The sequence below is a fragment of the Teleopsis dalmanni genome, chromosome 2 (genome assembly GCF_002237135.1).
Source record: "Teleopsis dalmanni isolate 2A chromosome 2, ASM223713v2, whole genome shotgun sequence".
Classification (NCBI taxonomy): Eukaryota; Metazoa; Arthropoda; class Insecta; order Diptera; family Diopsidae; genus Teleopsis; species Teleopsis dalmanni.
This window is the reverse complement of record NC_051847.1, coordinates 241,008,373-241,021,279: the sequence shown is the minus strand read 5'-3', so window position 1 is coordinate 241,021,279 and position 12,907 is coordinate 241,008,373. Positions and strand designations below refer to the sequence as shown.

Sequence of the window (12,907 nt, the reverse complement as noted above, 5' to 3'; positions counted from 1 at the left end):
AATGTCAATAGATAAATATTATTTTAATCTGTTAATTATGCTAATGAGGCTGGTACGGCACATTAATTATAAATTACAAAAATAAAAAGAAACACACCACGATTGTATATTTATAAACAAATAAGAATTGCATTGTTATTGGATTTTTATGATAAATTCTTAAAATATTTTAAATACCTTTTCAGATAACTCACAATTCTTTTTTATACAAGTTGGAGACTGTATGTCTCCCTTTTAGATTAAAGCAATACTAGAAAAATGTTTATATAATTTAATTCAAATGTATAAGCATTTAATTTAAATTTATAAATTAAAAAAATAACTTATAATGATTAAAATGACAGTATAAACTCCTATAGAATGTATTTCTGCAGCCTAAATTAAAAGTTGGTTAACTGTTTTGTTGGAATCAAGTACTGTGTTATACATCAAAGTGAGGTTATCAGAAAAATAAATATGGTGAACTTTATCTTATGCGAAGTAAGAAACTAATTCATCAAAAGAAAAGCAGCATTACGGACTCTATTCAAGACTAATGCTAATGGAGAAGTTTTATGGAACCTTTTCAAGATCAGTGTTCATATCACACAATTGAGAAGTTTCATGAACTCTCTTCAATACTAGTTCTAATATGACAAAACAATAAATTCTACACAACTTTTCCATTACGGACAGTCTTCCAGAACAATGCTTATATGACAAATACCATGAATTATAGAACATTAATTATAGATATGATGCTCAAACAGTTTAAGTTCGAACATTTGGATCTCACATATCAAATGTTCAAAAATTTTCGAGCTGATTAAGGATGTTCGATTCACTGAAACAACAGATTTGCTTCATATTATTTATGAAACGTAAATCAATCAACGTTCAATCTCAGTCACTTACTATAAAGATATATATTTACTAAAGACATATATAATAACTATAATGATAGTCACAGCTATTCTCGCAAAGATCATTTATATTTTAACCAAAATTAAAACTTATATTTTAAGTACTTCTGCAATATTGATAGTATTTAAGTAAAGGACCAATGAATATAATTGTCAATAGATGTACTCGCTACTTTAACTACACTTTACACTGTATTCCATTTATACAATATTTTTGCAATAAATACAGTTTTTACACCTGCATCTGATTACTAAAACACTTAATGTAGATATTTATTAAATAAAAATTGTTCCATTTGATACGTGAGCAATCATTTAAATGACATTAAAACAACAGTATTATATTTTGTTTTATACTCGTATAATTATAAAATTAACAAATAAATTAACTCACAAAAAAAATTGTAATTAAAAAAGTTACAAAGTTAAAATCACAAATACATCATCTGACCTTGAAGGTGTTCAGAAGATACATATTGTTTAGTATTCAAACTAACTACTAGATATTGAAGAAATTCAAAATATACGTGCTTTTTATGTTAACTAATATATATACATATATATATGCTTGCATATATGTACATCCAATAGTTATATACCTATATATATCTATAAATATACATACGAAACAAAAAGAATTGAAGATGAAATTGATAAAATTACAAAATTAATTATAAGAGTAAACAAATTTCCGGCAAAAAATTTTTGGCGCAAATTAAAAAAATAAACACAATATGTATAGATATAAAATATTTGTTCACTAAAAACGATTGAACTGGAAACGAAATATTAGAAAAAATATTTTTAAATATTTTGAAAAAAAATATAAAAAATTATTTAAAATTTTTACGTCGCGACCACACCCAATTCATAGCTGACAAACAGGCAAGCCACATTAAGAATGCAATTCTCATAATTGTTTAAAAAAAAAATTTTTTTTTTTTAATATTTCCATAAAGAAAATTAAATGGAAATTTCACTCACTTGCATGTCACATAGATTACCTTTTGAAGTTACAGAAAAATTCACATGAATGAAAGTCATAACCCAGGCAATAACCTGCATTGGATAGATAAGGCATGAGATAGTTACATACAATGTTTGCTAGATAGCAGCGTCACATAATTAGCCGAGTTAACGGCAAAATGCTAAGTAAATACATTCTGCTTAAGACACAAAAATATGCTAAGCCATGCAAAAATTTTATTTATTTAAGAAAAAAAAAAATCTTATCTTTGAGTGAAGAATTTTTTACTATAAACAAATACACGCAAAACGATATAAACAATCGACAAAGTCTATAAAAACAAAGGCCACGCATAAACAAATATTTTTTCACCGTCAACTTGACTTGTAGAGATATAAAATACATAAGATAGATAGATATATTATCTGAAAGCAAAATTTAAATAAACACAATAAATTCTAAATCATCTTTCTTGATGTGTTAAAAGAAAATATTTGTGATTAGGTCAACAAGCATACCCCTATCTCTACTATAATTATAAAATATTTATATATGATAAATATACATACATATATTAATATATGCATTAATTGAAATTGATTGTATAATGTCGTATAAAAACTAAACAAACTACTTACAGTTAAATTTAAAATACGCACTGTTTATATATTTAACAAACATATATACATATATATATGCTTATTTATAAGCAAAAAAAATATACTACTAACATAAATATCTAGTACCCTATAATCAAAACTGATATTATCTGAAGCACAATACAAGGAATTGACTACAATGTAAAAAGGATCATGTTTATATATATATGTATATATCAGTTTTGATTATTGAGTGCCAGATATTTGTTTTTTTTTTTTGGCAGTATCTTTTTTCTTTTTATAAAGATATATATTATACATATATTTGTTAAATATATAAATATATATATAAAATATGAAATATATGGCCTGAGTATTCGCGTGAATACGCTTATAATACAATCTAACTTAACCTACATAGACCAGTGAATATAAATACAACTTTAATGAACAAATTTATTATATTTAAAATATTAAGAAATCATTTTAATATTTTACAATACTAAGATTTTGTAGTTATCTGTTAATCACAGTCCTCAGGTAATAGAAATAGAATTTTCCTAAAATATTAACATAAACAGCTTTAAGTACGTTTGACTACATTGAATATTTACTCTTTCACTATTCTTTATAGGAATATATATAGAGCAGTGATTTACGATATATGGGACTTTAAAATTGTAAAAATTGGCTTAAAAACAAGAACAAATATTACTTCAAGAACCACAGATAAAGAGAAAACGATATAGTGAGGGAGTGAAAAAAAGACAGATAGAGATACATAAAGAGAGAGAAAGATATACAGATAGAGAGAGAAAACAAGATATATAAATAGAGAGAAATAAAAAGATATACAGATAGAGAAAGAGAGAAAAAGAGAAAGAGAAGGGAAGTTATACAGATAGAGAAAGGAATGTATACAGATAGAAAGAGATTATATACAGATAGAAAGTGATATATACAGATAGAGAGAGATATATACAGATAGAGAGAGGAAGATAAATAGAGAGATACATATAGAGAAAGATATATAGATAGAAAAAGAAAAATATACACACAGAAAAAGAAATATATACATATAAAAAGGGAGATACACATAGTGAGAGACATATAGATAGAATGAGAAAGATATACAGATAGGAAGAGATATAGATAGAGAGAAAGAAGAGGTATAGATAGAGAGAGAAGAGGTATAGATAGAGACAGAACAGATATAGATAAAAAAAGAAGAGATGTAGATAGACGAAAAAGAGATATGGGTAGAGAAAGAGAAAAGAGATGAGTAGAGAAAGAGAGAAAAGAGTTGTGGATAGAGAGAGAATATATGTAGATAGAAAGAGAAGAGAAATGGATAGAGAATGAGAAGAGTTATGAAAGAGAGAGAGAGGGAAGAGATTCATAGAGAGAGAAGAGTTCCATAAAAAAGGGAGACAAGGGATTCATAGAGGGAGAGAAGAGATTCAAAAAGAGTGAGAGAAGAGATTCATAAATTGAGAAAGAAGTGATTCATAAAGAGAGAGAAGAGATTCATAAAGAGAGAGGAGAAGAGATTTATAAAGAGAGAGAAAGAGAAGAGATTCGTAAAGAGAAAGAAGAAATATATGAAGTTAGGGAGAGAAAGAGAGAAAAGAAATGTATGAAGTGAGGGATAGAAAGAAAGAGAGAGAGAGAGAGAGAGAGAGAAACAGAGATAGAAAGAGAGAGAGAAACAGAGATAGAAAGAGAGTGAGAAACAGAGATAGAAAGAGAGAGAGAAACAGAGATAGAAAGAGAGAGAGAAACAGAGATAGAAAGAGAGAGAGAAAGAGAGAGAGAAACAGAGATAGAAAGAGAGATAGAAACAAGGAGATAGAAAGAGAGATAGAAACAAGGAGATAGAAAGAGAGAGATATAAAGAAAAGACAGACAGAAAAGAAGAGAGATAAAAAGAAAGAGAGAGATATGGGTAGTAGACAGACAGAGATATAAAGAGAAGCAAATACAGTGAGAGCGGAAAAAAAGCTAGGAAAGGGCAGATAGCGAAAGACATAGAAAGAGTCAGAAGTAGTTTTAGTAGACAGACAGAGAGAAATAAAGTAAGAGACAATATCTACAATATCTTAATAATTACAAACTTATTTGTAAAGTAAACAAATAATATTGACTTTTAAACAACATGCCTATGAACATTTCACAATAAACAATAAAACATTGATATTATATATGGAAGAAATCCTAAGTTTTTTTTTATTTGTACTTCATAAAGCATACTTATTTGGATGCAACGCTTATGCTTACTTCCTTATACTTATTTCCTGTTTATCTTACGAAAAAAAAAGTACACATTTTTGCACAATTTTGTCAAGCAACTTTTTTAGTTGAAATTTTTTGCATTTATATAATTGCAGTTTTTCTTAATCCGAGATACTTAATATGAGTAGGACTTATATGTACTTATATCAATCGATGTGCATAGCCATGTAGTCTGCGTGACTCCACTTGACTTGTATATAATAAAACCAGTTGCTTAGTAGAAATAAAAAAAAACTTACTAAAGCCACTTTACCGCTCACATCCTTTTCTTTTTGTCCTAAACCAAATAAGAAATCAAGGAAATGTTTGAGGGAGACAGCGAATAAAATGACTGGCAACAACAATAAAAACAGAAATTGTTTCAAGCAAAATATGCGGCGTGCTGTTTCGTCATTGTTGCGGGGACGTCCTGGTGTAATCACCGTCGTAGTACTGCTATTGGGCAGCTGCCGTACGGGGGCTACAGGTGCATCATTCGGCACTTGCTGTTGTGTTGTTGTGCGCGTAATCGTGGTTGTGGTAGCCGTTTCAACCATTATTAAATTTATTTATTTTTTTTCAAATTAATTACTAAAGATTTCCAATAATTAAGTGTAATTAAGTATTTCAATAATTAAATAAACAGTTTTTTTTGTAGAGTAATATTAAGCACATAGCACACTTTTCCTCAAATAGCACAGAGAAAGAATATCAACAAAAACTGCAGTAATTATAAGATTTCACCTCTTTGAACTAAATTTTATATTTTTTCGATTAATCTTCTTTTCTTTCTATTTTCTCAGCACGTTTTCACACGCGTATACAATATGCGTTACTTCTCACCGCACGTCGCTAGGTTCGCCCACAATTCCGGCGTGTGTAACTGCGATTTTTATCTTACGAAAGTCACCAAAGACTGAACTAACAAAATCGTTTACCGATCATTTGAACCGCTCAAATGAGGCGTACCTCCAGCCAAAGCGCAGTCGTTTGTTTTGTGTGGAAGATTTGCCGAGCTTAACTCGTTTCACTGTGCTTTACTCAATAATTACTAGTGTTTCACACTCAAGTTTGCCGCTAACCATAAAAACAAGCACAGCAGCGGTCGATCTCCCTCCGCACTCGTGGGCAAGATGTTGTGTCTCTTATTTACTGCCGCATTTTCGAACTGTCGTTGCTGACTTAAGAAATTGGCAGCAACTTTTTGAGCTTAAAATGCATTTGGGCAACATTTGAGTGAAAACTCAAACAACTACTGCCGTCTGAGTGTAAACCCAAACAACTACTGCCGTTTGAGTATTTTTTCTAAGATACATCTTCTTCTGAGATTGTTTGAGTATTGTTAACAGATTTTTATCTAAGTTTTTATTGAAATTTAATATGAAAAAGTGTTGCGATAAGAAATCATAAACATTTGTGTAGGTTGTAAATGAAATTTAAAGATGCGTTGCGCTGAAAAACCAACCAAAAATAGTCTTACTAAGCAAATAAATAAATTATGTCATTAAATTTTTGGATGATTTAATTGAACTCTTGGAAGATTTTTTAAATCATGAAATTATTAGAAAAACTCAAAACTGAATTAAAACAATTAATTAACTAAATTAATTTTAACGTCCGTTTTAACCAAAGAAAGGTATTTTGAATAGTAGTAAATCACAAAAATAAAATTTTATTATTTTATTAATTTATTTATTTTATTGCCTACTGATGGTTCCAGAATGGAAGATGGCAGCGCAAGAGCAGGAATAATGGGGCCAAAATTCCGCAAAGCAATCGCAATGCGTAAAAATTGCTTCCATTTTTCAGGCAAAGATCCATGCCTTAGAGCTATGTGCGAGAGAATGCCTACTTTGGGGCACCATAGGTACCAAAATATGCATTCTTTCGGACAGCCAAGCAGCTCTAAAATCTTTAGCAAAATCCTCATTCCAATCAAAGTTGGTCTGGGCATGCTTTCAACTTCTCAATACTCTAGCATCGGAGAACTGTGTTACTCTTATGTGGATACCGGGACATGAAGGGCATGAGGACAATTTAATAGTAGACTTCTTAGCAAAGATGGGTGCATGTACTCCTACCATTAGTCCAGGGCGCTTCTGCGTGGTAACAAATAGTTTCACAAATAATATCAATAGGAGAAACAACATTTATTTGAACACTGCAGAGCCCAAACTGGCATGCAACAGTCAAAAAGATTCATTGATCCTGAACACATCAAAGTTGATGCTATCCTTGACCTTAGCAGAAACGACATTACAATCTACACTGAACTTATTACAAGACACTGTAGACTTAATTACCACATGAAGATTATAGGTGCGGTAGAAAGTGACTCCTGTCGACTCTGTCATGAGGAGAAGGAAACATTAGAATATATACTATGCAACTGCCCAGCGGCGGCAAAACGTAGACTCGACTACCTTGGAAGTGGGATCTTAGTCCCAAATCAAATAGGTAAAATTAAACCCATAGTAATTACAAGATTTATAAATAGTCTAGAATTGTCTTAGTTGGGCCTTTAGGCGCACAATAGATCTTTTAGGTCAATCAGTAGAGGAATCGAAGACTTAGATTTCGGTGACAATATCATCTTACTTCCGACAAAGCACATATTTAAAGCATTATAAATTATTAAAGTTCAGTCAAAGAACTGCTGATAACTCGAAAAACGATTATTTAAATTGCATTTTGTGCTGTCATAATTATTGCTGATATAAATAGTGCTATTATACAGCAGATATTTCACTAAGTGCGTTCATATAACCGTGTACGTAAACGCATAAAACCTTATGATGAGTACCCCTATCATATCTGATTAATATCAATAATCATAACATATAATAATTTTATTTATTTAATTAAATATAATTATTGAAACTATTGTTAGTGGTTCTTTCAGTTTCTTAGGCAAATTTTAGAAAACTACATATTATATAAAAATAGATGTTTAATAGAAAACAAAGACTAAATACGGCACATATGTATATAATTGGACAGTATATTAGGTAAACAAACACAGAAGCACTCAATTATAGAGAACACAATTTACAAAAAAATCTTAATTTATAGAAATAATATAATTATTTTAACACTAATATTTAATTTTAAAGAATTGGGACTGATTAAACACCCAACTCTGTTTACTTACCTTTCGTTTTTCTTCAATTTTACTTCATCGATAAGTTGATCCAACACTGCCACTACTACTAATTAATCTCGTTACAACTTAAAATAACGCGGCTCTATACAATCTGCTAATTATTTATTAAATTAATTATTTTGCACAATATTCACCAATGATCCATAAATGCTGAAAGAGCACCTGATTAATTTTATTTTACTTAATTTAATCGCTCTATTCTCACCTATTCTTCACCAATTGTGGAAGAAACAATATGTAGATAAGTCTGTTTTGTAACTCAGTATTTTCGTCATAAACTTCCGAAAGTAAATATTATTGTAACAGACTGATCCGAGAAACAAATGAAAACTTTTACTACTGACTTATATGCCATTGTGGCCATCTTATAAGACCATCAGACATATTTTTGTCATTATTGTTCGGTGAATAATTTTGTTGAGACATGTCTGATCCCTTATAATTACTTTCTGTCCTCCAATAATTACTATCACGATCTAAATCGGTCGACCAATCATTTCTATAGTTTTCTTGCGGCGAACAATAATTGGTTGAATCTTTTGGGCGTCTTCTTTCAAAAATATCAGAATATTTATTTACACATCCTTTGCCATCGCTCTTTAAATTCTGATCTGCAACATACTCATTTTCTAAACGTTGTTGATTTTGTCCTTGTATTGTCGAAAATCTTGTATTAGAATTCTTATTAGCATCTCTATTTCGATCTAACTTCAAAGGCCATTCATATTCAGAACCGTGTTCATCACGTTGTTGTGTCATAGAATACCTTTCGTTAGATTTTGCGCGATCATTTATAATACTTCTCTCACGATTTTGTAAGAACTCTTGTTGCTGTCGATATTGTTGGCGGCTCTTATTCTTATTTTCAGGACTTCTTTCACGTTCAGACCATTTGATTTCATAATTTTGTTGTTGATTATTTATAGGACTTCTTTCACGATTACACCACTGGTTTTGCAAAAACTCTTGTTGCTGTCGATATTGTAGCCGGCTCTCATTCTTATTTTCAGGACTTCTTTCACGTTCAGACCATTTCGTTTCATAATTTTGTTCTTGATCATTTATAGGACTTCTCTCACGGTTACGCCACTGGTTTTGTAGAAACTCTTGTTGCTGTCGATATTGTTGGCTCTCATTCTTATTTTCAGAACTTTTTTCACGTTCAGACCATTTCATTTCATAATTTTGTTGTTGATCATTTATATGACCTCTCTCCCGGTTACACCACTCGTTTTGTGAGAACTCTTGTTGCTGCCGATATTGTTGGCTCTCATTCTTATTTTCAGGAATTCTTTCTCGTTCAGACCAATTCGTTTCATAATTTTGTTGTACATGATGTTGTTGTTGATGATGTTGTTGATGAGGTTGTCGTTTTTGACGTATAGAATTAGAATTCCCATCGTCATTCAAAGACCTTTCGACATCTACAAATGAATTGTTTTCAAAACGTTGATACTGATTTTCAGAGCACCTTTCTTGACATTGCTTTTCAAAAGAAAATCTTGAGTTAGAATTACGAGAATCATTCATGTGTGTTTCAGCACTCACTGGCCAATTACTTTCGAACCGCTTCCCTTCATAATATTGCTGTTGCATAATTGAGTTAGGTCTTTCAGTATCACTTATATGTCCTATTTCATTTTGTTGTCCCTGTGACCTAGAACAGTTTGAGAAAAAGTTCCCATTGCTATTAAATGAATTTTTCGCATCCATTGACCATTTATTCTCATAGGGTAGTTGCTGTCGTTCTTGTTGCGAAGAAGATCGTGAGTCAAAATTTTCATCGTCAAACACATTTTTTCTAACACGTATATACGATTTATTTTCCGAACTCTGTTGTTGCATATTCTGCTGTTGCATGTTCTGCTGTTGCATATTCTGCTGTTGCATGTTCTGCTGTTGCATATTCTGTTGTTGGTTCATAGAGTACATGAAATCAGAACTTTCGTCATCATCTGTACATCGTTCGTCACGTCTAAACTTTTTATTTTCGGAATGTTGTTGTGGTGTCGCAGAGTACCCAAAGGCTAAACTATCCATATTATTTATAAATCTTTTCTCACATCTTAAGTGTTCATTTTCAGAAAAATTTTGTTTACGATGATATTGCTCATTTTGATGCCCTTTCTGCATATCAAAGTTACTTGAATCAAAATTCATATTGTCATAAGTAAATCTATTTCTAGACATTAACCAGTCATCTTCTAAGCGTTGCTGCTGGTTTTGTGAATTAAAAGAACTCGAAGTGTCATCTTGCCTTGTTTCAAAATTAGTAGTTATATTATTGTATTTTGTGGTATTAAAAGCCCCCGATGTGTTCTCTGTTTGGAAACCATAATTAATGTTGTCATGTTTACGTTTAAAGCAAACTTTGTAAGATCGATAATTGATTTCGTAATTATCTTTGTCAAGATTTCTTAGAGATATAGGATCAATAGCCAAAGTAAGTTCTGTATTTATTCCATTTTCATTTCTAAACAAGACTTCCCACTTATTTATTCTAAGTCCCCTATTTCGTTTCTTGATTTCTTTCAAAATACTTTTATTATCCACATCATTACTTTCTGGAAACCATGCTGCAAATATTTGTTGACAAGGTATGTTTCCTTCTTCTTGATTTGTTTTAAAATTAGCAGTCACATTATTACATTTTGTGGTATTAAAAGCCCCTGATGTGTTATCTGTTTGGAAACCATAATTAGTGTTATCATTAGTACGTTTAAAGCAAACTTTGTAAGATCGATAATTTATTTCGTAATTAAATCTTTCAAGATTTCTTAGGGATATAGGATCCATAGCCAAAGTAAGTTCTGTATTTATTCCATTTTCATTTCTGAACAAGACTTCCCATATATTTGTTCTAAGTCCCCTATTTCGTTCCTTAATTTCTGTCAAAATACTTTCATTATCCTCATCATTACTTTCTGGAAACCATGCTGTAAATATTCGTGAACAAGGTATGTTTCCTTTTTGATTTGTTTTAAAATTAGCAGTTATATTATTGTATTTTGTAGTATTAAAAGCCCCTGATGTGTTCTCTGTTTGGAAACCATAATTACTGTTATCATTAGTACGTTTAAAGCAAACTTTGTAAGATCGATAATTAATTTCGTAATTAAATCGGTCAAGATTTCTTAGGGATATAGGATCCATAGCCAAAGTAAGTTCTGTATTTATTCCATTTTCATTTCTGAACAAGACTTTCCATTTATTTGTTCTAAGTCCCCTATTTCGTTTCTTAATTTCTGTCAAAATACTTTCATTATCCTGATCATTACTCTCTGGAAACCATGCTGTAAATATTTGTGGACAAAGTATGTTTCCTTCTTCTTGATTTGTTTTAAAATTAGCAGTTACATTATTACATTTTGAGGTATTAAAAGCCCCTGATGTGTTCTCTGTTTGGAAACCATAATTACTGTTATCATTAGTACGTTTAAAGCAAACTTTGTAAGATCGATAATTGATTTCATAATTAAGTTGGTCAAGATTTTTTACGGAAATAGGATCAATATCTAAAATAAGTTCTGTATTTATTCCATTTTCGTTTCTAAACAAGACTTCCCACTTTTTTGTACTAAGTCCCTTATTTCGTTTCTCAATCTGTGTCAAAATAGTTTTATTACCCTCATCATTACTTTCTGGAAACCAGGCTGTGAATATTTGTGAACAAGGTATGTTTTCTTCTTCTACAATTCTAACCGAAAAGTTTGGCCATGGTTTTAATGTGGGTACAGCCGATTTTATCCATTTTTCCGTACTGACATCTTTATTATCATATATTAAAGTTATAAATCCATACTTAAAAATGCAACCATCAAAATTTGGTTTGTCAGAATTTGCAGGTAGTTTTCTGATTTCATTTAAAATGCATTGTTGTAGAATTTCAAACTGAGTTGTGGTCCAACATATACTTGGATATTCTGATGGTAACAAACCAATATTTTTAGTTTCGGTACTTAAAGTATTTACGGGCACGGTATCAAAAGTTACAGGACTTTCCCTATCCTCATCGCTGTCTTCAGATTTTCTTGCAGCACGCATAAGACTAGTTCGGCTTGGATATTTTTCTCTCATTCTTTCAATATATTCCTTTGAAGCACCTGGTTTTCTACCTTGATTCTTACACCATCTTATCTTATTATGAGAATAAACTGTAGCTTCCTTCATGCTAAAACCTTTTCTTAATAAAATTGCGCGACGTCTTCGGGCTGATCCAGAGAGTTTAATTCGACCAATATCTTTCAAATTCACACTATTGAAATCAATATCTTGTGGAATGGTTGGTTCGCCGCTAATATTTGTACTTGTATTTTTTAGCATGCAATTAAGTTGAGCAAATTTTTTAGATTTAGTAAAACTAAACCCTTGTTTAAGATATGATGATAAATGTTTTTTATAAAGTGCTGTTTCGGTAAGATTAGGTCTTTCAGATTTAGCCTTAACTGGTGTTTTCTCTTCATCTGAAATAACAATAATACTTTTTTCATCTTCATAATTTGGTTCTGTTTTACATTTAATTATGTTTGCCTGTGAAGTTGATGGACATATATTTATTTTGTCATTTTTAAAATGAGGTGACGCCTCATATTTATTAATTTGATATTTATTACTCATTTGATTCCCACGAGTGTAGGGGAAAGTATGTCACCCGACGCATAGCCCCCATTACTTCGGGAAGGCTTATTAAAACTAGAGGTCGCCAGATATCTAGAGTACACCGTTCAAAGACACACTCACGTAGTGCCATTCATCCCTCGGCACGGTACGTTTAACACCGGGGATTACGGGTTTTATCGAGTTTTCCTCTCTAGATCCGCCATATTCAGTATAAGCAGGGTCACCTCGTGCAGGGTGTGATATCAGATCACGTATGGACGGTCTTAGGCATATAGCAATAAGCCATATATCCTCTGGTGGAATAGATTACTTATCAATATGTTAGTGTATTCAAAAACAACACGTTTCACTGATGTGCTGTACAAAGTAATCTATATCCATCCTT

General features: G+C 31.0%; 2 protein-coding genes across 3 annotated transcripts in view; both read right to left on the bottom strand.

Moving 5' to 3' along the window:
* Window positions 1-5,296, bottom strand: part of LOC119677131 (probable Dol-P-Man:Man(7)GlcNAc(2)-PP-Dol alpha-1,6-mannosyltransferase) — a 45,595-nt gene extending 40,299 nt beyond the window's left edge. The window contains exon 1 of the mRNA XM_038088398.1: window positions 5,000-5,296. Within this exon, the coding sequence (XP_037944326.1) occupies window positions 5,000-5,296 (297 nt within the window). The remainder of the gene's footprint in view (window positions 1-4,999) is intronic.
* Window positions 5,297-7,894: 2,598 nt separating this feature from the next.
* On the bottom strand, window positions 7,895-12,907 carry LOC119677812 (putative uncharacterized protein DDB_G0282133). Of its 2 annotated transcripts, none has more exons than XM_038089343.1 (2): window positions 8,108-12,907; window positions 7,895-8,064 (listed from the first exon to the last, which is right to left on the bottom strand). In XM_038089343.1, exon 1 carries the CDS (start codon window positions 12,517-12,519, stop codon window positions 8,239-8,241), a length of 4,281 nt encoding a protein of 1,426 aa, XP_037945271.1. In that variant the 5' UTR covers window positions 12,520-12,907; the 3' UTR covers window positions 7,895-8,064; window positions 8,108-8,238. The 2 variants fall into 2 exon arrangements, with proteins under 2 accessions (XP_037945271.1, XP_037945270.1); XM_038089342.1 differs by having other exon boundaries at window positions 7,895-8,052.

Excerpts from the sequence above, each read along its gene's own strand:
- LOC119677812 (XM_038089343.1), bottom strand. The coding sequence starts at position 12,519 with ATGAGTAATAAATATCAAATTAATAAATATGAGGCGTCACCTCATTTT.